The sequence below is a fragment of the Siphateles boraxobius genome, unplaced genomic scaffold (genome assembly GCF_051911475.1).
Source record: "Siphateles boraxobius isolate OS27281-9 unplaced genomic scaffold, OSU_SipBor_1 24, whole genome shotgun sequence".
Lineage (NCBI taxonomy): Eukaryota > Metazoa > Chordata > Actinopteri > Cypriniformes > Leuciscidae > Siphateles > Siphateles boraxobius.
In genome coordinates, this window is record NW_027508855.1 from 4,386,162 (window position 1) to 4,408,807 (window position 22,646).

At 38.4% G+C, this 22,646-nt stretch overlaps 1 protein-coding gene across 2 annotated transcripts; it reads left to right on the forward strand.

Annotated features, from left to right (window-relative positions):
• Positions 1-1,076: 1,076 nt before the first annotated feature.
• Positions 1,077-21,900, forward strand: LOC143748744 (dual specificity testis-specific protein kinase 2). 2 transcript variants are annotated; one of them, XM_077240883.1, is made up of 9 exons: positions 1,077-1,209; positions 7,066-7,254; positions 7,940-8,061; positions 15,658-15,706; positions 16,306-16,455; positions 19,394-19,561; positions 19,671-19,754; positions 19,872-19,958; positions 20,092-21,900. In XM_077240883.1, the coding sequence occupies exons 2-9, from the start codon at positions 7,075-7,077 to the stop codon at positions 20,191-20,193; spliced, it is 942 nt and encodes a 313-aa protein (XP_077096998.1). In that variant the 5' UTR covers positions 1,077-1,209; positions 7,066-7,074; the 3' UTR covers positions 20,194-21,900. The 2 variants fall into 2 exon arrangements, with proteins under 2 accessions (XP_077096998.1, XP_077096997.1); XM_077240882.1 differs by lacking the exon at positions 1,077-1,209 and adding an exon at positions 1,595-1,718 and having other exon boundaries at positions 7,061-7,254.
• The last annotated feature ends 746 nt before the right edge of the window (positions 21,901-22,646 follow it).

A 22,646-nucleotide genomic window follows, 5' to 3' on the forward strand; every position in this document is an offset into this window, starting at 1 on the left:
TGTGTGATTATTGTCTCTGTTTCCTTTAGGGAAGGTCTATTAAGCCTACATTTTGAACTGTTTGCAAACCACAAATATTCTGGTGCGTAATTTATACAGACGGGGGCGCTATTTCCCTAATAATAGCGAGCGGAGGAAATGCAGTGAATAGTTAGGCTAAATTTAAGACATTAATTTATTGAAAGGGTTGTATGCCTAACATTTATATATTTACAATCCAGATAGTAATTTGCTTTATGGCCATGTCGAGTAAATTGACCTCAGTACACCGAGTTAGAACTGTTTTCTATAACGAAGCAGAAATCTGTCGTCAGTTTATTTTGCATTTGCCGTCTGTGGTAGCCTACAGTTTGTGCCTGGAAATCAGCTGTTCAAACATAAACCATTTAGCGGCTTTCTTAATAAAAAAAAACACACACAATGGAAAAGTAATGACTGTTTAATCAGATTATAGCAAAACGCTGAATGTGTTTGTTGCTGTGATATTACAGTAAATTAGTTTATTTCCAGCTGCTGATTCTAAAAACGTAGTGAGGTGTTGATGATAGAGGAGTGAGCAGCAAATCTGACTTTTTGAACAAATCTTTTGAGTCAGCGAGTGATGTGTTTCGAACGAATCACTGAACGAATCAGTGTTTAAGTATAAACGCGACTTTGATCTCCTTCAACAACTTTCCTTCTAGTTTAATTAAATTAATGCCGATGGAGTTTACACGCTTAATGCTTGGTATCTTGGATGTGTATAGTCTATACGCAAATGGTCACTAAATTAATCTGATTGGTGAAGAGATTCAAAAGATTCGAGTCATTGAACAAAATCACACCACTAGTTCTGAGTAAGCAGCTCACTGGTTTTGAAGCAGCATGGAGGTGGGTGGGGCTGAATGTAGCAATTATGACGTCATGACAACTGGCTCCCACACTACAACACTCAGTCAAGCCCATTAAACATAGACCGCTTTAAACCCTGTTAAGCAGTTGTAAGTCTGAAGGAGGGCGGGTTCTCTGTATTTGAGGATTGTCGGGTTAAGTGACGGTAAATGGACTCATCCAAGAACAGAAGCGCAGTAGAAGCAAGCGATGCCACAGTTTGTCTCCGACTATAGAACTTGTTTGGGGGTTGTAGTCGATTTTATTTGATCGCTGAGCAATCAATCAATCAATCAGCAGCGGAGGAGGTGAAGTCGCCGGGGTGCTTTTTTGCTGTGAGTAAGAGATTGATTTTTATCGGGTGCTACTGCTAGGATGTTACGCGCCTTGATTATTTTCCTACTTGGTGTGTGTGTGAAATTATAATGAACTAGGCTACACGTGCACATGTTTAAAACATTTCTGCTTGTTAACAACCGCATCTTGGTCCATGCATCCACCCACTCATCCGTCTGTCATTTTCATGTGGTAATATGATGCGACAGTTATGTCCACCAAGAACTAGCCTATTTCATAGCTCTCTCATTATGCGATGTGATGTTACACTTTATCAGAGTTTGTTGCATTTAAAATGTCATGTCGGTTCAGTGTGCTGTTTCCATGTCCTTGCTGATTCTGTTACATTTCTATGTTTTGTGTGTCTCTGTTCATGGTTGCTTCTATGTGTGTCCCTTTTCTCATAGCTTCTGTCATATAGGTACTTCCCAGCTTGTCTGTGTTTTGAGCTCCGGAGGGACGCCTCTCCACCCACCTCAAGATGCACATGAATAGCTTATTAAACCAGTGCAGTAAGTAACAATAATATAGGAATTAATCAGTGTTTTTGTAAAAAAAATCACTCTCCGTTGTTACTCTGTACACCTGCATGTGTCATGAAGAACAGGTTTTCTGCTTTGCTCTGCCTATGTATTCAATCAACTAATAGATACCTGGCTCAATAGAGAGGGTTAATCCTCACTTGACCTTTCTCATCTCAGTATATGGCTGGGAATAAGTTACTGTATTCGCATTGAGAATGTCATGAAGAGAATCCGTCAGAATAGATGTTCCCAGAGCTTCTAGTGACATTCTCTACCCCAGAGTTGAAGTCTTGTGACATGTCAGTGTCTCATTACTGAGTGTTTCAGACATGGCGACAGTGCAATACATGCCTACATGGTTAAAATATAGTTATTGTCTCTTGCATTGTGTTGTCTCCTTGTGTGTTGTACTCCACATTTTTATGCTTGAGTTTATATCTTTCGGTCCGTGCCCTCCTGTTGACATAGCTGAGATCCTCCCTGCCCTTTGGTGTGTGAGAGAGGAAAACATAGCTTTCCTCCCTCCATCTTCTTCCAAAAGTGCACTGCCCAGTCCTGTCTCTCTCCTGTAAAACAACAAAGGACTGTTCTAAAAAGTCCTCAAAAGTACTTCCTTCTACTTCCACACTGTATACTGACTTATTGTCTTTACTAAGTGCAGCAAAGATGTATGTTGTTGATGAAACATGTGATGCTGTAAGAGTCAAAAGTCAAGGGTAGACTAACAAAGAAGCAAACCCCAGAAGAGCATTGCTTTGATTAAAGGAAGTATGTGATGTTTATATTGATCCAACCTTGAGATGTGCTTGGAGACAAGTTAAATACATGACATAAGTGTCTCTGATTAGAGACCGAATCCTTCTGATAACGAGAGTGTTGCACGCATACAACCGAGTATGAAAAGCAATCACATGCATATTATATATTATCGTTCAAATGTTCGGGGTCAGTAAGTTTATTTATATTTTTTATTGTCTTGAAAGAAATGTATATTGTTATTCAGAGAGGACATTAAATTGACAGTTAAAGACGGTTACAAAAACATCTATTTCATATTATGTGTTCTTTTGAACTTTCTATTCATCAAAGAATCTGAAAAAGATTTCCTCTGAAGCTTTCCTTAAAAATATTAAGCAGTTACAAGTAACGTGATAAAGAAAAATATTTCTTGAGAACCAAATGAGAATATTTCTGAGGGATCATGTGACACAAAGGCTGGAGTAGTGGCTGCTGAAAACTCAGGAAATTAAGATTTAAAATATTTACAAAAAAATTAATAATATTTCACAATATTACACAGTTTATTTTTATTATCAAACAATTGCATCCCTTGTGAGCATAATAAACGTCTTTTAAAAACATTTAAGAAAATCTTACCAACCCTAAACATTTGAACAATAGTGTATGTATGATATTACAGTAGGATTCAAAATACCTAATATGTAGTTATTTAGGCCTAGTTTTGAATGGTTTTTAGTGTTTTGCTAAAGAGCAAAATTATTCTCCTCTCATCACAGGTTTTTTTTCATAGCTTAGATTATATACATCACTGATACCGTATATAAGTTCAGCAGATATACTGTAAGCTTCACTGGATCAGTTATTTTGTCACTGTTTGCAAATGCAGCCTATTAGGCAGCAAATCATTGTGACCAAGCAGTCTCTTTTTAATAATGAGTCATTATTAGGAAACTAGATTTCTCTTGCTGTTCCTTTGATTGATTATGTTTCCCAGACAGGTGGGCTCCAGTCTTAACGAAATCATTACGACTAGTCATCACACCTAAATTGCTTAAAAAATTGGGTTTGATCAATTCAACATGCTGCATTTGGACACGCAGAAACCAGTGCTCCCAAAACTCCAAGAAAAAAACAGACAGGCAGAGATGGAAAAGCATCAGTAAGACTTTTGACATTTTTGATGTTTGGTATGCCACTGTGCTGAATGTTGTTTTGTGTAGAGAGAGAGAGAGAGTGGGAGAGAATGTGAGGGGGAGATTTCTGGAGCGACGCCAAAGCTTCTCCAACAGATTCAGTCTGGAACAGACCTCAGCTTCTGCTTCACACCAATCCCAGCAGCCCATGAGAAAACCGTGAGCGGAAAGAGGGAGAACTCGTCGTGATGTGGATTAAAAGAATGCAACAAAAACAAATACATGGCATGTTGTGCGTAGCTGCTTATTATGGTGCGATTATGGACACTAGTATGGAGCGATTTACTTGGTTGAATTTCATGACTTGATCATGTGACGTCCTCGCATGTTCTTATTACGGTCTATCATCTCTGTTCTGGCCTAGGCTTTTCTGAGAATGTTCAGGACTTTGTATCGTCCCGTTTCTCATGTTACTGCTGCTTCTGACCTTTTTCTTACAGCATATTATATCCTCAAAAAGATAAGATGTAAGAAAATAAGAATAAATAAGTTATTGTTTACTAAAATTTAAAAATGGTTTTCGTTAATTGAAATATAGCTGAAATAAAATTATGCATAAATCTTAGATAAAACTTAAAATTAGAAATGTTGGTTTGGCAACTAACTGAAATCTAATTTTAAGTATTACATTACTAAGACTGAAATAAAAAATAAGTTAAAGATGAAATATAAAAATGACAAGCACATAAGACTTGATAAAAATGAGAATGAAAAACATTTTAAATAAAACGTATTATTCTTAAAAAATGATATTAATAAATACTATATAGGTGTTTAAATAATGATTAAAAAAATACAAGATCACATATATTTTCATTAATCCAACATCTGACCAATTAAGAAATATTACTGCATGCAAAGTGATACTAACATCTAAATTCAGGCATTTTTTTCCCCTTTCAAGGTTGAAAACATGCCGCATACTTCCTGTTCTGGTGTTGATCAGACTAACAACTATGTTCACCTGATACCAAGACTAGATCTGTTTTAATGTTTTACAAGAGATGTATATTATTTTGTAAGATTTCTTAAATTAGATGTACTTCATTATATTTAAAAATGTATAGTCCTTTATAGCTTCTACATAACTCATTTCGGCATATTACTGCATGCTGAAGCATTAGTGTTCCTGTACAAGTCTAAGTTGAGGGTCGATTTCCTCTCGTGTGCATGTGAAGGCAGGTTGCGGGCTTCGTGATGGCATCCTCTGACGTGCTGCGTGCTGTGTAAACTTTGAGTCAGTGTCTCCTTTTGACCCACATATTTCACAAACCCTGAGTCTCCTGTAGGAGGGCAGACGTTAGCTGCCACTTAGATAGCGGCTGTTTCCTCCCAGAGTAAATGGGAGGTTGAAACCACTTCCTTTAGTGAATTTTATCACTGTAATGTTAACTTGTGGTTTGTCTAAAACTAAATCAGCTTGCATGCCTGAACTCCAGTGGAGATGTCAGCTCTTATAATTCAATCTGTACTAGGATGATGCGTCAACTTGCACCTTCATGCTTTTCACCGGAAGTTATGTTTATTTATTTGATTGTCATTATTTTCTGAATGTACCATGTATTCAAACTTCAATGTCAAAAATAGTGAGTCTGTAAGCGTACAAAAAAGCTTTAGACTAGAGGAACCTCCAAAAAGTCTGAAGTCACTCTTGGAGTCTTTTATTTATCATTCTGGCATTAAGTATAGAAAGTGGTGGATGGAAGAGACGAGATTGCACTCTAAGCATTTAGCTTTTTAGTGAGGTTGTAAAACTGAAAGGGCTGTGATTGTGCGTCTGCTGCTGGAAACACAAAGACTGCATGTGTGCGCTGTACCCTTGATGAATACCGCTAGATGATTCCCGCTTAAGTGACAAAGCCCGGCGGGTTGTGTAAGCGTGCCACTCCGTGCTCTTCCCCGACAGCATCATTGGGCTGCCATGACAGTCCCCATTGACGTCAACGCCCCACTTTAATCTCAGTGTCTCCCCAACATGGAAATACTGATGCATTAAGTTGCAAGCACAAGTGTAGACCCCCATATATTATATGAACCAAGAGTGAACTGACACTAACCTAGTGCTGTTGATTGTGCTTTTAGATATTACAGGTTTGTATCAAGTTGGAGAATACTTGTATTACTAGAGTTATGCTGTGTAATGTTTTATTTTTTTACATAGAGTTTCGTTTTTCATCGTTGTATATTTTGGCTGAATTTGCTCAACCTCACAAGAAAACCACAGTAATGTGTGACAGTTTATTTCATGATGCAAATATCCTGTGTGGGTTTAGAGTCAGACTTCCAACCTAGTACACAGAATACAAATATATAAGTTTCCTATAATCTTCAAGGCTGCATTTATTTGTTAAAAATACAATAAAAACAGTGATATTATGAAAGGGCATTACACATAACTTGTTCTGAGTTTTTGGCAGCCATTGCTCCAGTCTTTAGTGCTGAATGATCCTCCAGACATTGTTGTAAAATGCTCATTTGGTGCTCTAGAAACATTTCTTGTTGTTATTGCACTTGTGCTGCTTAATATTTTGGAAGGAATTGCAAAAAAAAATTCAGTATTCTTTGGTGAATAGAGTTCAAAAGAACAGCAATTATCTGAAATGGAGCTCATCTGTAACATTATAATTGTATCTACTTTTGATCAATTTATTGAATTCTTGATAAATAAAAGTAAATAATTTCTCTCAGCATTGAGCGGTACATTACATTGTCTAAAAGCCTTCTTACCATTAACGATAGGCAGTTAATGTGAAAATCAAAATTGTCATTTATTTCTTCCAAGTTGTTCAAAACCCCTGTGACTTTATTTGTATGCTTTTGCTGTATGCAGTTAAACTCAGCAAAGTGTCAATTGGCTCCAAAAAGGTCATATAATGAGTAAATGATGACAGAATTTTCACTTTTGTGTGAACTAACCTTTTAAATGCATCTCAATGAGTCTCAGCAGTAAATGTTTTGTAAGTAGTTTGTCTCATTTGTGTTTCGATCGAGAACAGTCCTTCTTTCTCCTACATGAATCTTTAACTGCATGCTGTCCATGGCTAATTTAAGACATCGTTCTTCTGTCAGACGAGAGCCTTCCTACTCATCGAGCGAATCCAGCACTCACTGTATGAGCTTCAAACCAAGTGCTTCACTTTCATCCATAATCACACACTGCTTCCTTTAGAAACCAGCTACTAATTATTTGGCAGTTTAAGCTTTGCGCTAGATAAATATCTCACAAAGAGGCATTTCACAAAGAATTCTTTGATTTAAAAGATTATTACACGTTTTTCCTTAAATGTTAGACTTTTTTAACGTTGTTTTCTAACGCTGAATTGCCTTTAAGCACTCCTTGTGGAAAGCTTTGGTGTTTCTCTCAACACTTTGTGTGTGTGTGTGTTCGGTTCTCAGCGGAGATCTCCAGGATGTGTGAGGTGGACGTTTCGTCTGAGCCGACCAGCCCGACGCTGTATACAGAGTCTTCTGATACATACTGCCATGTGGACCGCTGGCAGAAGCTACGCACAGCCGTCCGCAAGCTAGAGTTCTGGGAAAACTTTACACATGAGCTGATTGGCAGTGGCTTTTTCTCAAAGGTTTACAAGGTAATGCTCAAAATATCTTGAATCTGTCTGTGATTTAATAATATATGTGCTGCAGTAGGTGCTAAGACATTTTGGCAGACATGAATTTTCTGCTTAGTCCTTAACACATTGTCTGTTAAGAATTTTTCGCAACAAAAAAAAAAGCAGTGTACAATTTTGACTACATGCATATTGATTAATTTAATTTTATTACATAATATTTTACAGAATTCTATCATAAGTGTTTTATAGTGAAGTCCATCAACAAGAATGAAGAAGAGTGATAAATTTGATCTTAATGGAAATGACTTGTAATCATCCTATTGTACTGCAGAAGGTCTCCCAGTGTGCGGTATATATTTGTGTGTATATTTTAATGGCACTCCGACAGTGCAGTATTGTAGTCCTATTAATTAGGACATATTTGTCAGCTAAGCCCAGTTTGAGGTGGCCCTTGTGCCGAGTACACCATACCCATTAATGGGTTCCTGATGAGTCCCTGCTGTGTAAATTACATAAGCGATGATTGCACAGCTCTGACAGCAACTGTCTCAGCAGTTCTGTCCCTTCCTGTATATTAACATGGACGCTTTTCTCTTTGATTGTACTGTAGAGAGAGATTAGAATGTTTTAATATCTCTTTAGGATTCATTCCCTTTCCCTTTCTTCTGTTTTTCATTTTATTGTCACTTTACTTTATTTTCAGGTCATCCACAACAGCACACGGAAGGTGATGGTAGTAAAGATCTATAAGAATGATGTTGATCAGGACAGCATTGTAAGAGAAATCAGCCTTCTGCAGAAACTCTCACACCCCAACATAGTGAGGTATCCCCGAATAAATAAGTTGCCATATACTGCACTCATTTTATTGATTTATTAATGATATGATATTTAATTTTTTTTGCTTTATCAGAATGGGATGACACTTGGTGGCTTTTGTCGCATTAGCTATGTGAACACACAAAAAAAATCAAGGACGTGATTCGGATATGTTACAGGGTCATAAAAAAAGTCACACTTGGCTCCTTCGTGGTCAAAAATAGACTGACATAGGAAATTAATGGGAAATACAAAAAAAAATATGAAAACTCAACGAAGATAATCCTTTGGTAGTACAACTACAAATCAGCCACTGTGCAGAAAAAAGTGAAGGTGACACTTTAATATATCTAATGCATCCAAAATAGACCCACCCCCTCACCCCACACATATATACAGGGGTGCAACTACCCAGTGTTAGAGGGGTATGCAGCAACAATTTTGGCGCCCCCCCAATACACACACACACACACACACACATATATATATATATATATATATGTATGTAAACAAATAATAAAAAGTTACAGAATAAATAGTTACAAACATACACATATACACATACATACACACACATATATAAAATAATTATAATCATATTGTGTGTAGCTGTCATTTGTAGCAAAATGATCATCCATCAAATCTTCCTTATCCCAGAAAATGTTCTTTTTTTCTTTGCAAATCCCTGTACTTGTGACAATGACAACAATGATGACATAAATTATGTCAGTGAAAAAAAAAAAAAAACAGAAACAGATTTTGTCCAAGTGGTCAACAAAAGCCTCGTTGCTGTTTGCCACTTGATCATACATATTATATAGCACAGATCTTTAAAGAGAGAGAGAGAGATGTGACCCTAAATACAGCTTCCATGTCACCCAGCAGATGTAACTATAGCTTGTATGTCTGATAGCACAGCTAACATGAACATACATGAATGGTAAAACAAAATCTATTTGTTTCCATGATAAACCAGACTTATTGCATAAGTCATGTTTTCCAGCTTCTAGTCATTTATTGTGCTTGCTACCTTATATTTACCAGTTGTTATTTTACTTTAATAAAATTGAGGTATGTCATGCATGGGATTGGTACCATAAGGTTTAACCAAAATCTAAATGTAGATATCAGCAATATTATTTTGCATTAAGTTAGCAAAAACTTGCTGTTAACATTAATATTTGCAAGCCTCCAAGCTTGGTAGCAAATCTACACATGATTCCATGGTAAACAAGGGGTATTACTTTAGTTGTTTTCCAGATTCTTGTCATTTATTGTACATGCTACTTTATATTTTTTAGTTTTCAGCTCAGCAACCTCGGTTTTGCATATTCTAAACTAGCTAGCTGTGGCTGCTACATTCCCAGAGTTAGCAAACGTTAGTTTGTTAACATGAATATTTGCAAGCCTCCTCCAAGCACAAACATTACATCACAAACATTACATACCTGTTGCATATCACCATCCACTTATTTAGCTGCTGTCGCATCCCTTGACATGCCATCTCCTTTAACCTCCTTTTTCTATTTTTAGCCCCCGACCGCTTTTTTGCTTCATTCATCTTTTGCGAGTTTCAATGATAACGCACTCCTGTGCTGCTCACTCAGCGCTCACGCGCGCGCCCCCGCCCGCTTGCGATATTACCCTTTTATGTCAAAATAAATTCTATGATGGAATATTATGAGGGCGCCGGCGCCTACTCTAGCCTGTTAGTCCTCTAAAATTTATGTAACTTTTTTTTTATATTTAACTTGTTTAACTTTTATATAAATGTATATAACTTATAAAAAAATAGATTTTTTTTAACCATCGCTGCGGCGCCCCTATGCGCCGCATATAGCGCATACCCACTTTTTGCGCCACTGCATATATATGAACTAGTGCGAATATAACAGAGCAAGTTTTTGCAAATGTGTGGGGAAAAAACAATTCAGTCAATGCAGTAAAAAAAAAAAAAGAAAAGAAAAGCAAGGAAGAGGTTACACAAGAGTACAAACCAGACTCACCCACACACAAACTAACTAACATACTCACAGAGACACACACAACACACTATTATACACACACACTTGAACTGGTGTGGCTGTAACAATATGGTAAATTTGAGCCAAAAGACTCAAATAAGAGGTTGAAATCAGATCAAACCCAGATTGATTAAGCTATGATAAAGCATGCCTGTTCAGTTTGTTACATTTTTATTGAATTCTGATGTTGTGTTACAAAATGTCCTCCTCTGTGTTCAGGTTTGACTGTAGTAAAATGAATTCAAAAACTGACACTTCAAATCAATATAATAAAAATAAATCTAAACCTTGACAAAAAGAATGTCTGATTTCCATTACACGAGAGTAGATGTTAAAACTTCATGCTGATGTACTCGGCTTTCGCCAAGATAAGCACCAACTAAGACATAACTTTACAGTAACCTATGCTACTACATCCATTTACGCTTCTTTCCATATGGTGATGTAAATCTCCTTCTGTCTAGTGTTAACACGCATCAGCTCACACAACGGCTGCAACCACAGTGCGGTCCCCCCATGACAACCGTCTGGATTGAGCTGAGTAGGGGACATCTCTAGGGTCTTCAAGTGGGCACCTTCCATCCTCAGTGTTTCGTCGACTAGCCCACGACACCTCAAGAGGGCTCGGCAGTGTCTCTGGCGTCCCAGAATCGCCCCCCTCTGTCCCCCACTCAACTCAGCCCAGCTTACTGACCTCTACTTCCCTCTTGCTGCTGAGACCTAACCACATGGCATACCACCTACCACAAAACACAATATCTGCTCAACCACCCGTCATTCACGCAATATACACAGGAACGTAATGACTGTAAATACTATACAACCTATACAAATAACCCAACAGTTGCTGCTGAGACCTAACCACAATCTCGCAATCTCTCCGCAACCCAACCATACGCGCCAACCCATTTGACTAAGGCTGTCGAGCCCCACTGGTGCGTTAATATGCAGTTTCAGTGGCAACGGTTTCGTACGGCATACCACCTACCGCAAAACACAATATCTGCCCAACCACCCGTCGTTCACGCAATATACACAGGAACGTAATGACTGTAAATACTATACAACCTATACAAATAACCCAACAGTTGCTGCTGAGACCTAACCACAATCTCGCAATCTCTCCGCAACCCAACCATATGCACCAACCCATTTGACTAAGGCTGTCGAGCCCCACTGGTGCGTTAATATAAAGTTTCAATGGCAACGGTTCCGTATGGCATACCACCTACCGCAAAACACAATATCTGCCCAACCACTCGTCATTCATGCAATATACACAGGAACGTAATGACTGTAAATACTATACAACCTATACAAATAAACCAACAGACTCTTCAAGTTTTCAAGAAACCGTAGCATGGCGGCCTGTACACAGCCAGCTAGAATCTTTCCGTCTCAACCACAGCCAGTTGCTGCTCCTTTCTGCTGCTTCAGATAAGTTCTTTACTGTGCGACTCAACTCTTGGCCACTGAACACGACGTCTCTGAGGAACCGGGTTGTAGAGTGTGCAACAACCTCAACAACCCACTTCCACTGGATAAACCTGGACTCTCCATCCTCGCTGTTCTGCTTCAGTGGCCAGATGAGCATACCGCAGTTTCTTCCTCTCATATGCCTCATCTACCGCATCCTCCCATGGCACTGTTAACTCTATCAGTTGAACAATGCGTGCTGATCCAGACCACAAAACAATATCTGGTCGTAGGTTAGTGGTGGCAATCTCAGGTGGAAAAATAAGCCGTTGATCAAGATCAGCCAGCATCTTCCAGTCCCTAGCAGCTTCCATTTGTCCTGGGCGAGAATTGGTGTTATCACCTTTTCTTGACCCTGGCTAAGAGCCACCTTACATCCTGTCAAAATGTGCCTTAATGTGGCAGGTGATGAACACAAAGGACAAGAGGGATCCTCTCCTACCCAGAGGTTTAGGTTCGGCGGTGATGGGAGAACATCATATGTTGACCTAATAAGGAAACTGATCCTACTCTCTTCCATTGACCAAAGGTCTTGCCAGCCCATTTTGCGTTGTTCCACACTCTCCCATCTCATCCACTCTCCCTGCTTGGCCTGGGAAATGGCCTTTATACATCTCATCCTCTCCTCCTGCTTTCGCACCTCGTTGACTACCAGCTTCCTCCTTTGAGCTGGGCCTGCCTTGTGCCAGTTAGGAGGAGCTAAACTGAGCCCAAAACCCCCTCTTCCATGCTGTACCTGTCCCACGATATCCCCAATTTGAAGGTCAGCCTTTGCCTCTACTACAGATTTCTTTGCTGACCACGTTCTACCAGTTTTTACCACAGGGGCTGCCTCCCTTACACATTTGTCGCGTGACTCTGCTAAAGTCATTTCCAGTCTGACCTTGGCACACTTAATCTCCTCGGTTAAAGCAGAGACTGGCAGCTGCAATACTCCTTTACTATAAAGTCCCACTCTGCTGAGGCAGCGTGGAACTCCCAATACTTTCCTGATGTATGAACTTATTAGCGCTTCCAGCTTATCCACTGTTGTCAAAGAAACCTCGTACACAGTCAGTGGCCACAGCAACCTTGGCAGTAGACCAAACTGAAAGCACCAGAGTTTCAGTTTGCCGGGTAGAGCACAGCTGTTTATGCTCTTCAACCCTTCCACTGCTTGTCGTCTAACTTCTCCCACTCGAACTGTGTCCTTTAGATCCCCATCATACCATCTCCCTAGACTCTTCACTGGCTTCTGAGAAACTGTTGGTATTGCCTCACCATTAATGAAGAATATTTTATCTACTACCTTGCCTTTAATTATTGAGATGATCCTTGATTTAGTAGGAGTTGATCCTTAAATTGTATTCGTGCCCATTCAATATTATCTGTTAACTTCCCCAATAGCCGATTAGTGCAGGCTACCGTTGTAGTCATGGTTGTCATGTCATCCATGAATGCTCTGATTGGCGGTGGTCGCATCCCAGAAGCCAAGCGCTCTCCTCCTACTACCCTTTTTTATGCCCTAATGATTACTTACATTGCCATGGTAAAAGCCAGTGGAGAAATGGTTCATCCTGCCATTATTCCAACCTCTAAGCATTGCCATGTAGTGCTGAATTCTGGAGTTTGGAAACTAAATTGCAAATCTCCAAAATAGGCTTTCACCAAATTTGTTATCGACATCGGCACCCTGAAAAAATCAAATGATGCCCAAAGAAGCTCATGTGGCACTGAACCATATGCATTAGCCAAATCCAGGAATGTCACGTGGAGCTCCTTCCTCTCCTTTTTAGCTGATTGAATTCGTTGCCAGATAACACTGATGTGTTCTAAGCATCCTGAGAATCCTGGAATGCCCGCTTTTTGAACTGAAGTGTCAATGAAGCCATTCTTTAATAGGTAGGTTGATAATCTCTGAGCAATAATGCTGAAGAAAATCTTGCCTTCGACGTTTAATAGTGAAATAGGGCGAAACTGACTGATGCTTGTAGCATCTTTTTCTTTGGGTAAAAAGACTCCCCCTGCTCGGCGCCATGCTCTAGGTACAACCTGCTTTTCCCAAGCTACTTTTATCAATTTCCACAGAATTCGTAGAACTCCTGAAGCACTCTTGTACACTCTGTACGGAACTCCATTAGGCCCTGGAGATGATGAAGCCCTTGCCTTTCTCACAACCTGCTCTATCTCTTTTCACTTAGGTGCACAGACCTCCATTTGGTATTCTGGTGGATTGACAGGTGGGATGTCTGACGGAATTGACATAGGCTCATGCCTTTTTGCATCTGTATGCGTTTCCTCCAAATATCTCTCTAACTCAACCCTTGATGCTTTTAAAGTGCAGTTCTTCTCACTGGTGAATAACTTCTTTACGAATTTGAATGGATCTTTATAGAAATTAGCCCTCGCACGCTCCTTTTTGTAGCGTTTCCGTAGGCGCTCAGCTCTGCGTAATGTTGCAAGCTTTTCTTTTATGGCCCTTTGTAAGAGATTGAGTCCCTCTTTCTGACTTTGTTCCGCTCTTTTCCATTGTTTCCTCTGCTGTCTTCTTTCTCTAACTAACCCTTCAATTTTCTGCTGCCGTCTAGACAATCCAGGAGTAGTTTGTACTTTTTCCTTCCTTTTTTCCACACCAAACCTCTCACCTCCATATGCGTAAATGATGTCCCCAAATTTATCCAGCTTCTTTTCAACTGTACCAGTTAATCTTTCCAATGCAAAGCATAGATCTGTGTTTACCGTGTCCCATGCAGTTTTCTCACAAGCTCTTGGCCATCTAACTCCAGACCTATGCCCGTTGAGGTTCTTTTCTCTCTTATGCTGGCTAGTCTGACCGGGTTCACAAGTATCAATGTGTTCATCACTAACTGTGCAAACCCTCATCTCCTCTATGACAGGGGTACTGATATCTAAGTAGAAGTCCAAATTCACAACTTAATAAAAAAAAGTATTTATTTCTAAAAACTAAAAAGAAGTTAAATTTTAAGGCTTCGGTCACTTTTGACCGCGAAGAAGCCAAGTGTGGCCCTAAGCAAAGAGGGCCAGAGAGTTAACTGGTAATGTATGTCCTTGTCATTAAAATTCAAGATACTATACAAGATTTTGAAGAATTTTGACAAGCCTGTTAAAGGTTAGAAGTCACATCAAGCCCTGTCCAGCACAGCACTGTTACACTGCTATTAATCCTGCACTGTGACGTGTGTTTGTCTAAGAAATCTCCGAATGGCTTTTTTTTCCCAGTGCGTTATGGAAGGACTGAGCCATATTCAAAACTGTCTGCAAAGTTGAGATAAATTAACACTGCACAGTTACTGCCAGCTGTCATCACTATATTACAGATGACAGTCATGTGGACCCATGAACAGAACTGCTGAACCAAATGAGGTCACCATGACTGTGAAATATTACATTTACCCATGTTCATTGCTTCACTGATTCATGGTTCTCTAAACCCCTTTCACACAGAGATTCCGGAAAATACCCGGATAAAGTGACCCGGGATTTGACCCGGGTTTGTTTGATTTTGGTTCATTCACACTGCCAGTGATTTTCCGGAATCAGATTTCAGGAATCATTGCGTTCACACACAACCCGTAAAAATCATGAGATGCAATGTCAAAGCAACGACAGCATCTATAGTTTGCTAATGAGCTGCGACGACGCTTGTGCATTTTTTTTTTCTCTGATTCGATCATAAACTAGCGCATTACGTACCGTTTCACTAGCCTGCTTTCACTTCAGTTCAGCGTCATCATTACGACACGGCATTGATTACGGCTTTTGTTCACACAGCGCGCGTTCCGGGACTGATCCCGGCAATGTTACTAGGTCCCCAACCTGGCATTTATCCCGGCATCAATCCCGGGTCGTGTTTGCGTTCACACAGAAGGCGTTCTGGGAATTTCCCGGGATCAACGCGCTGTGTGAAAGGGGCTTAATATATTAGTGATGACAAATGAAAACTTGAACATCACTTTTTTTTACTCAAAGTAACTTTCCATTTCTATACAATTGTTGTGCATTTGACAAATGATTTGGACTCTCTTTTGACTTACTCAATATTGCAATTTTAGGGAACATGTCATGCTGATGGCTCGTAACCTTCTTTCATCTTTTTTTTCAGGTATCTGGGTATTTGTGTCAAAGAGGACAAGCTGTACCCAATTCTGGAGGTGAGAACTCCGTCTTAGCCTCAAAATGAAAGAGTTTGTTTTGCAGTTTAAATTTATTTTATATATTTTATTGTGCTTAGAAATGTCCCAAAGATATGATGCTTTGTAATTGCACAATGTAATTGCAATTGATTTGCAGGGCTCTCAACAATGTTTTCTGCTTTATCTGCCAATTTTATATATATATATATATATATATATATATATATTATTTTTTTAGAAGATATTTATATTTTACATTTTGCTATTTACTTCCAATAATTAATCGCATATTAGAAGAAACAGACAATTAAATGTTAGATATTGAAAAATAATGAATAAATAATTAATATAATGAATTACTATAATGCAACATTTAAATATTAAATCAGCTTTCATTATATGTGAAATCAAACGGCAAAGTTCTACAGATGAAACAAATAGAGCTAAAGAGTGGAAAATATTTTATTTTATATAAACTTTACCTTTTGTTTTTATCATTTTGTTTTATTTTTGTGTTACATTACATTGGCCCTTGTTGTTGAGACCTGCACATAACTATAAGAATAAAAGTGAGTGTATGTTTGTTTCTTTCCCTCACTGACTGTTTCTCTCGACAGTATGTCAGTGGAGGATGTTTAGAGGAGCTGTTGGCCAGGAAAGACGTGCCTCTGTGCTGGAGAGAGAAAGTTGACCTGGCCTCTGACATCACCAGAGGGATGATTTACCTCCACTACAAGAACATCTATCACAGAGATCTGAACTCTAAGGTACAGGAAGGACTCTTAATCGTACTCGTCTTTAGTGACGAACAGAGTGTGTACATATAAAATGAGAATGGAAAGCTTAGATGATATAACCGAACAACAATCATCAGATCTCAGAGAATGGTTGTCTAGTCTTTACATGGAATTCTCCCCTGAGAAATACAGCAGACATAGATGTTTGCGTCAGAGTGTCATTGGTTGCCAGGATTCACAGAAGTGCTCACCAAACCTGGGGTGAAGGGCGAGGCAACAAGGCCAGTCCATTATGATGGTAATAAACTCTCCCACTCAGTCTTTCTCTCGGTCACTTACACACTCACTCTCTCCCCAACCCTTTCAATCTCATTTGAAAATGCAAAAACGGTGTATAGGCTCGCAGATCCCCCCTCCCCTCCCCCTTTTTGTTTTTACCCTCGTCTCTGTTCCACTGCCTATTTGTTAGCCATTCAGATATGAACAATGAGGAAACAAAAATGCCAGCCACATGATTTCCACAACCGTGACATCGAGCAAGTCGGTTAGAGGGATCATCGATTTGTTTCCACTGCTCTGTAGTTGGCATTTGACATAGATTTTGGTATGACTGTGGGAAGATGTCAGAAAATAGAAGCTATTAAAGTTGACTTCCCTAAAGCTGGTGTTTTTAAGAGCTTGTGGAACATTAATTTAGAGGAGGTGAAAGGGTTACAGAACTACAGGATTTATATACGAGATCAAACCTTTGCAAAGAGATTCGTATGCATATTTGTTAGAGATACACAAATACATGTAAGATAATAAAACATTTAATATATGTCTTTTTACAGTGCTTAACAAATGTATTAGATTATTTATTATAAAATGTAATTATATAAACAATTATTATAAAATGTAATTATATAAACAATTAGTAACTTTTTTATCATACATATATATACAACTTTTTTTCCCTTTTTTTTCCATTTTGTGTCAAAGAACCTCAGTACTTTTCTTTTAAACCCACCCATTAGCTGCACAGCCAAAGGGTGTTGCAACACTTGGCATATGTATGAGCTACTGTTCTAAATTTGGAGGCTTCTAGGCTCAGGGCTGTGCTTGGAGTTTTCTCAGTCCTATAATCATAGGTCAGTTTTTGGGATGGAGGTTTAGCTGAGGTTTCTAATTCAATCCAGATGCAGAACTTACTGTTTTATCCATCAGCACTTTCTGCTCCAAGATTCCCACTGGCCTTATGTAACGTCTCGGTTGTACCTGGAGTCCCCTTACTCCGGTCAGCTTCTGTGTCTCCTCATTTGCCTTTCCTCTAAAATAAGAGCCCATTTTTTTATACCCACAATACTTTTGTTTTAAACTGATATTCAGACTAAATGGTTTGCTTGTAGCCATGACACATCATCGCTAGAGACCATTCAAACTGAAAGTGAGTTATAACATTGCATATTGGTACCCCAGGGGTGTTTCAGAGATGGAGGAGAGGAGTTGTAGGTGGTCCAGACCCTTTGGCGAGGTACAGGGTCAGCTGAATAATTCATTAAATGGAGACTGTGATGATGAGGAACGTCTTTCATTTGAGCCTGGGAGTCTTGCTTCCGCCGCTAGCCACATTGTCTCCAAAGGCACATTACATGCTACAGATACTAAAGAACAAAGTGTCTGTCATGTATCCTATTTATGTTTTTATGCATAATTTATCTTGTAAATATAAAAAAGCTCTGCAAGTGATCGCCGTCTTGTGGTGCCATCTCAGAGGCACAAAATCTCTTTCTCTGTCCTTTTTCTGGTCTGTTCCATGCTGGTGGAATGACCTGCCTTACTCATTTTCTAGAAACGGCTGAAGACACATCTTTGATCCATTAATACTAACACTTATCTTCTATTCTATCTATTATCTTTAAAAAAAAAAAAGTACACGTACTGCATTAGATTAAACTGGGAAGGGTCATAGCAGTTGCATATTGTTGTCCTATTGTTAGTTTGACTGCTTCTATTGTCCTCATTTGTAAGTCGCTTTGGATAAAAGCGTCTGCTAAATGAATAAATGTAAATGCATTTGATCTGTATTGCGTTTAGATGCCATTTACCTTATGTATTTACGTAGTTTACGTTAAAACTAAAAGTCCACAGACAAGTCAGTCTGCACAGGTTCAAACTTTTAGTTTGTGTTTATTTAGAAACTGTATTTTAAATGTCTGCCTTATAAATGTGTTATTTTAATATGCATTTAGATTTTGGAAATGCCGTGTAAGAGTTTTGTGAAGCTTGAGAACGAGTCATGAAACTTTATGCTAGTTTTTGCTGCCCTCTTTTGGCAGTGAAGAAAAACACTCACTTAAAATGATTCTGTAACCCAAGATGCTCGTTTAAAAATGTAAACATTTTGTTTTTCCTTGCTATATTTGGTATATTTGATTTTAAATAATTTAATGACATATATGACCTTATTATTTAAAAGGAAAGTTAATAATATTAATTCATAACATTCAAATATATAATGCCATATACTCTGTTTTATAGTTTGAGGTCTTTAAAGAAATTAATACTTTTATTTAGCAAGAAAGCATTAATTTGATCAAAAGTGACATTATGAATATATTTACAATTTCAAATAAATGCTGTTCTTTTGAACTTTTTCCTGAAACAAAATATGTAAAAAATAATAATAAAAATAAACAATGTGAAGCAGCATAACTATTTCCAACATTGATAATAATAAGAAATGTTTCTTGAGCACCTAAATCAGAATATTAGAATGATTTCTGAAGGATCATGTGACACTGAAGACGAGAAGAGTTTTTTTTTTAAATTGTAATAATATTTGACTGTATTATACTTTTACTGTATTAAATCTGAACAAATGCTACTGTATTTACAATCCAAAAAGTGAAAATAAATGAATAGTCATAGACTAAAAAGAGACAGAAAACTGAAAAATACTAAGTGTGTATGTTTGTATCTCCCAAAGAATTGTCTAATAAGGGTGACCACGAGGGGCAGAGAAGCGCTGGTGACTGATTTTGGTCTGGCTCGAGAGGTGGTAGAACTTCCTGCAAAGGACAGGAAGCTTTCACTTGTGGGCTCCGCCTTCTGGATGGCCCCTGAGATGCTGCGTGGGGAGCCCTACGACCGCAAGGTGATGACTCAAAAATGCCAAAACAAGATGTGAAATTGTGCTCCTGTGAACACAGTGTTCTAAAGCATTGGTTGTTCTCGCTTGATGATTTTGCTTTATGTAATGTTAGGTGGATGTGTTCTCTTTTGGAATTGTTCTGTGTGAAATTCTGGCTAGGATCCCAGCAGACCCAGAAATCCTTCCAAGAACACGGGTGAATATAAATAGCAATATTGACACGATTGAATGCCACATCCAGTATCAGAAGCACATTGATTTTTTTGATCAAATCTACCGCCCCTGTATGCATTTATGATTGTGTGTGTTGCAGGATTACGGCCTTGATGTGTCCGCATTCAGGAAAATGGTCAGTGGGTGTCCTCAGCATCTTTTGGAGCTGGCAGCCAGCTGCTGTCTGGTAAGTGACCTTTTGTGTATATAAAAATGGACATTCATTTTCTCTATCAGTTATGCTTAAAAGCTAACAAACCCTGTTCCCTGGAAAAGGATGTTATGCGTTCCCACCTGAAAGTCTGTTCTGTCTCATGCAGATAGAGGCTTTCCGGAGACCCTCTTTCACAGAGCTTCAAGACGAGTTGGGTGAAATTGCTGAGACTTTGGAGACTGCTGGCACTGATCTCACCACAGGCTGATCTGCGGCACAGCCTCGGGTATCCCATCAGCCCTGCAAATGGATTTAGATTTAAGCACAATGACAAATGCAGCAGATTTGCAGATTTCTCTCATGGGCTGTTTGCATCGAAAGAGCAAAAGGTCGCTATTTATTATGAACGTTCTGCAAGTAACAGATGGCCTACACTTCATTTTTAGCACAGCTGTCCATGGTATACTATTACTATATATTGCACAGTGTGTGATATATATATATATATATAATTACTAAAAGAAATGTTGTAATCAGGTTCCAGCTAAAGTCTTTAGCTGTTTGCAGTGTTATTTACAAAGCTACAGATTTTCAAACAAATTGCTATTTCTGTTTTGCATATGTGTTAGATTTAAAAACAACCCTAAAATAGGTTCTGAGGCTTAAGATAATCAATAATAAAAGAACTAATTTGAGGGTCACAAGTTTTAAATAAACAAATAATATTTTCATAGGTTTAAATCTGTATAAATTAAATTGTACACAAGGAAGTAATTTTATAAGTATTTTGGTACCAGTTGCCTGAAAAGGAAAAAATTGAATTTGTATTGCTTATATAAGTGATATGTTTGAAAAGTGAAGTGTGTACCTTCTTTATTTGTAAGCAATTTGTACAGAATCAAGCACTCATCACTTGTGGGTTTGCCTCCCCTGTGAGCTGATCTTTGGAAATTCTCCAGAACTCGCCAGCCACCACAGGATGAGGCCCATTTCCTGCCTCAAAGGGCTTCTGTGTTGCTGTTCTCTATTGTAGTGCTCTCATTTGGGTTGAGTGTTTGAGGAACCTTATCTTTTTGTCCCTTTGCAACACCCAAACGAAGCTTAAGTGTTCCTCCTTATTTGCCATGTGTTTTGAATATCAGTACTCGTACCAGAAGTGTGAGATGGTTCTACTAAGCCAACTCCAATTGACAGTGACATCAAACACTTGATATTTCTCAACAAGTCTTGACATAATATGGTCATATGGGCTGTAACTAAATTAATGTGTGATTTGTGCACAAATCAGAAAAAACACTCACATTTTGAAATCTATGTACCTAACCAACTTGGCAATGTTGGATTTTTTTTTTTTTTTTTGTATTTGAATCTTTAATATTGGTAACTCTTTACAATAAGGTCTCATTTGTTAACATTAGTTAATGGATTAACTAACTCAAACTAACAATGAGCAATGCATTTTATTAATGTTAGTTAATAAAAATCCAGCTGTTCATTGTTTGTTCATGTTAGTTCACAGTGTATTAATACATGTTAACAAATACAACTTTTGATTTTAATAATGTATTAGTAAATTTTGAAATCAACATTACTTTTACAGCATTTATTAATCTTACATGGTTATTGTTCATTGTTAGTTCATGTTAACTAATGAAAGCCTATTGTAAAGTTTTACCTTAATATTTATATATACGTTCTGCTCAGCTGTTATTTCAGTTTTTACTCATTATGCTTCAGATGCCTGTGATTTGCCTCTTGAACAGTGTTCAAATGAACTTTAACAAGATCTACATTCTGTGCCTCATAGAGGAAGCTTGACTTTTTGAGAATCTTGTGCAATGTCATTCTAACCTCATATCTCTGATGTCTGAATCTTTCTGCAGTTGTTTGTATTGTTTTTGTAATGAAGTACAAAGAAGAAAGGAAGCATTATGTGAATGGTGTGTATTTTTCAAATAAACCCATTGAAAATCTACTGGTCTTGTCTTATGATAAATTTAGCCAAGTTCTTGGCACAGCAAAAAAAAAGTTAGCATCAGAATTTCATAAGAGCTAATGAAAACAGTATTTTGAATGACGCTCTCTGCCTGATTGAAGTTGACGTATGTTAAGAAACATTTATGTAAGTATTACTATCGGATAAAATACACTTTGCTTTAGTGTTTGGTTCCCTGGCAACTTTGTCGACTGTGTGGTCTTAAGATACCCAATGGTAATCGGGCTTCTTTGTAGCGCCTGCTATCAAACAACTCAATGCAAATTATTTGAATAATCATGAATGACAAATAGCGCTTCAAGGGATTCATCTCTTTTATGTGATGCTGGGCTATTGAATTAATAACGCAGGTGACTGGATTAAGACCGCCATGGACTTTATCTACATTCAATTAAACAGACCTGAGAGTTTGAACCATAGACTGTAAAAAAAGAATTAAGGGTGTGCGATATCACGATTTTTTTTATTGTGGACGATTAAAATTTCTCCACGATCTGCTTTTTGAAGAAATCTACTCGGTTACTCACGTAACCTCAGTTCCCTGAGTTAGGGAACGAGTATTGCGTAGCTATACGCAGTGGGGAAACTCCTTTTCCTCGATTTACTGAAGCCTTTATGTAAAGCGCATTTGCAGCTGCACAGCTAGAACATGAGCGTCTGGCTCGCTCATAGGCTGCGCTGCGGCAACTGCACATCCAATGGCGCGGGTGCCTCTGACGTGCGAC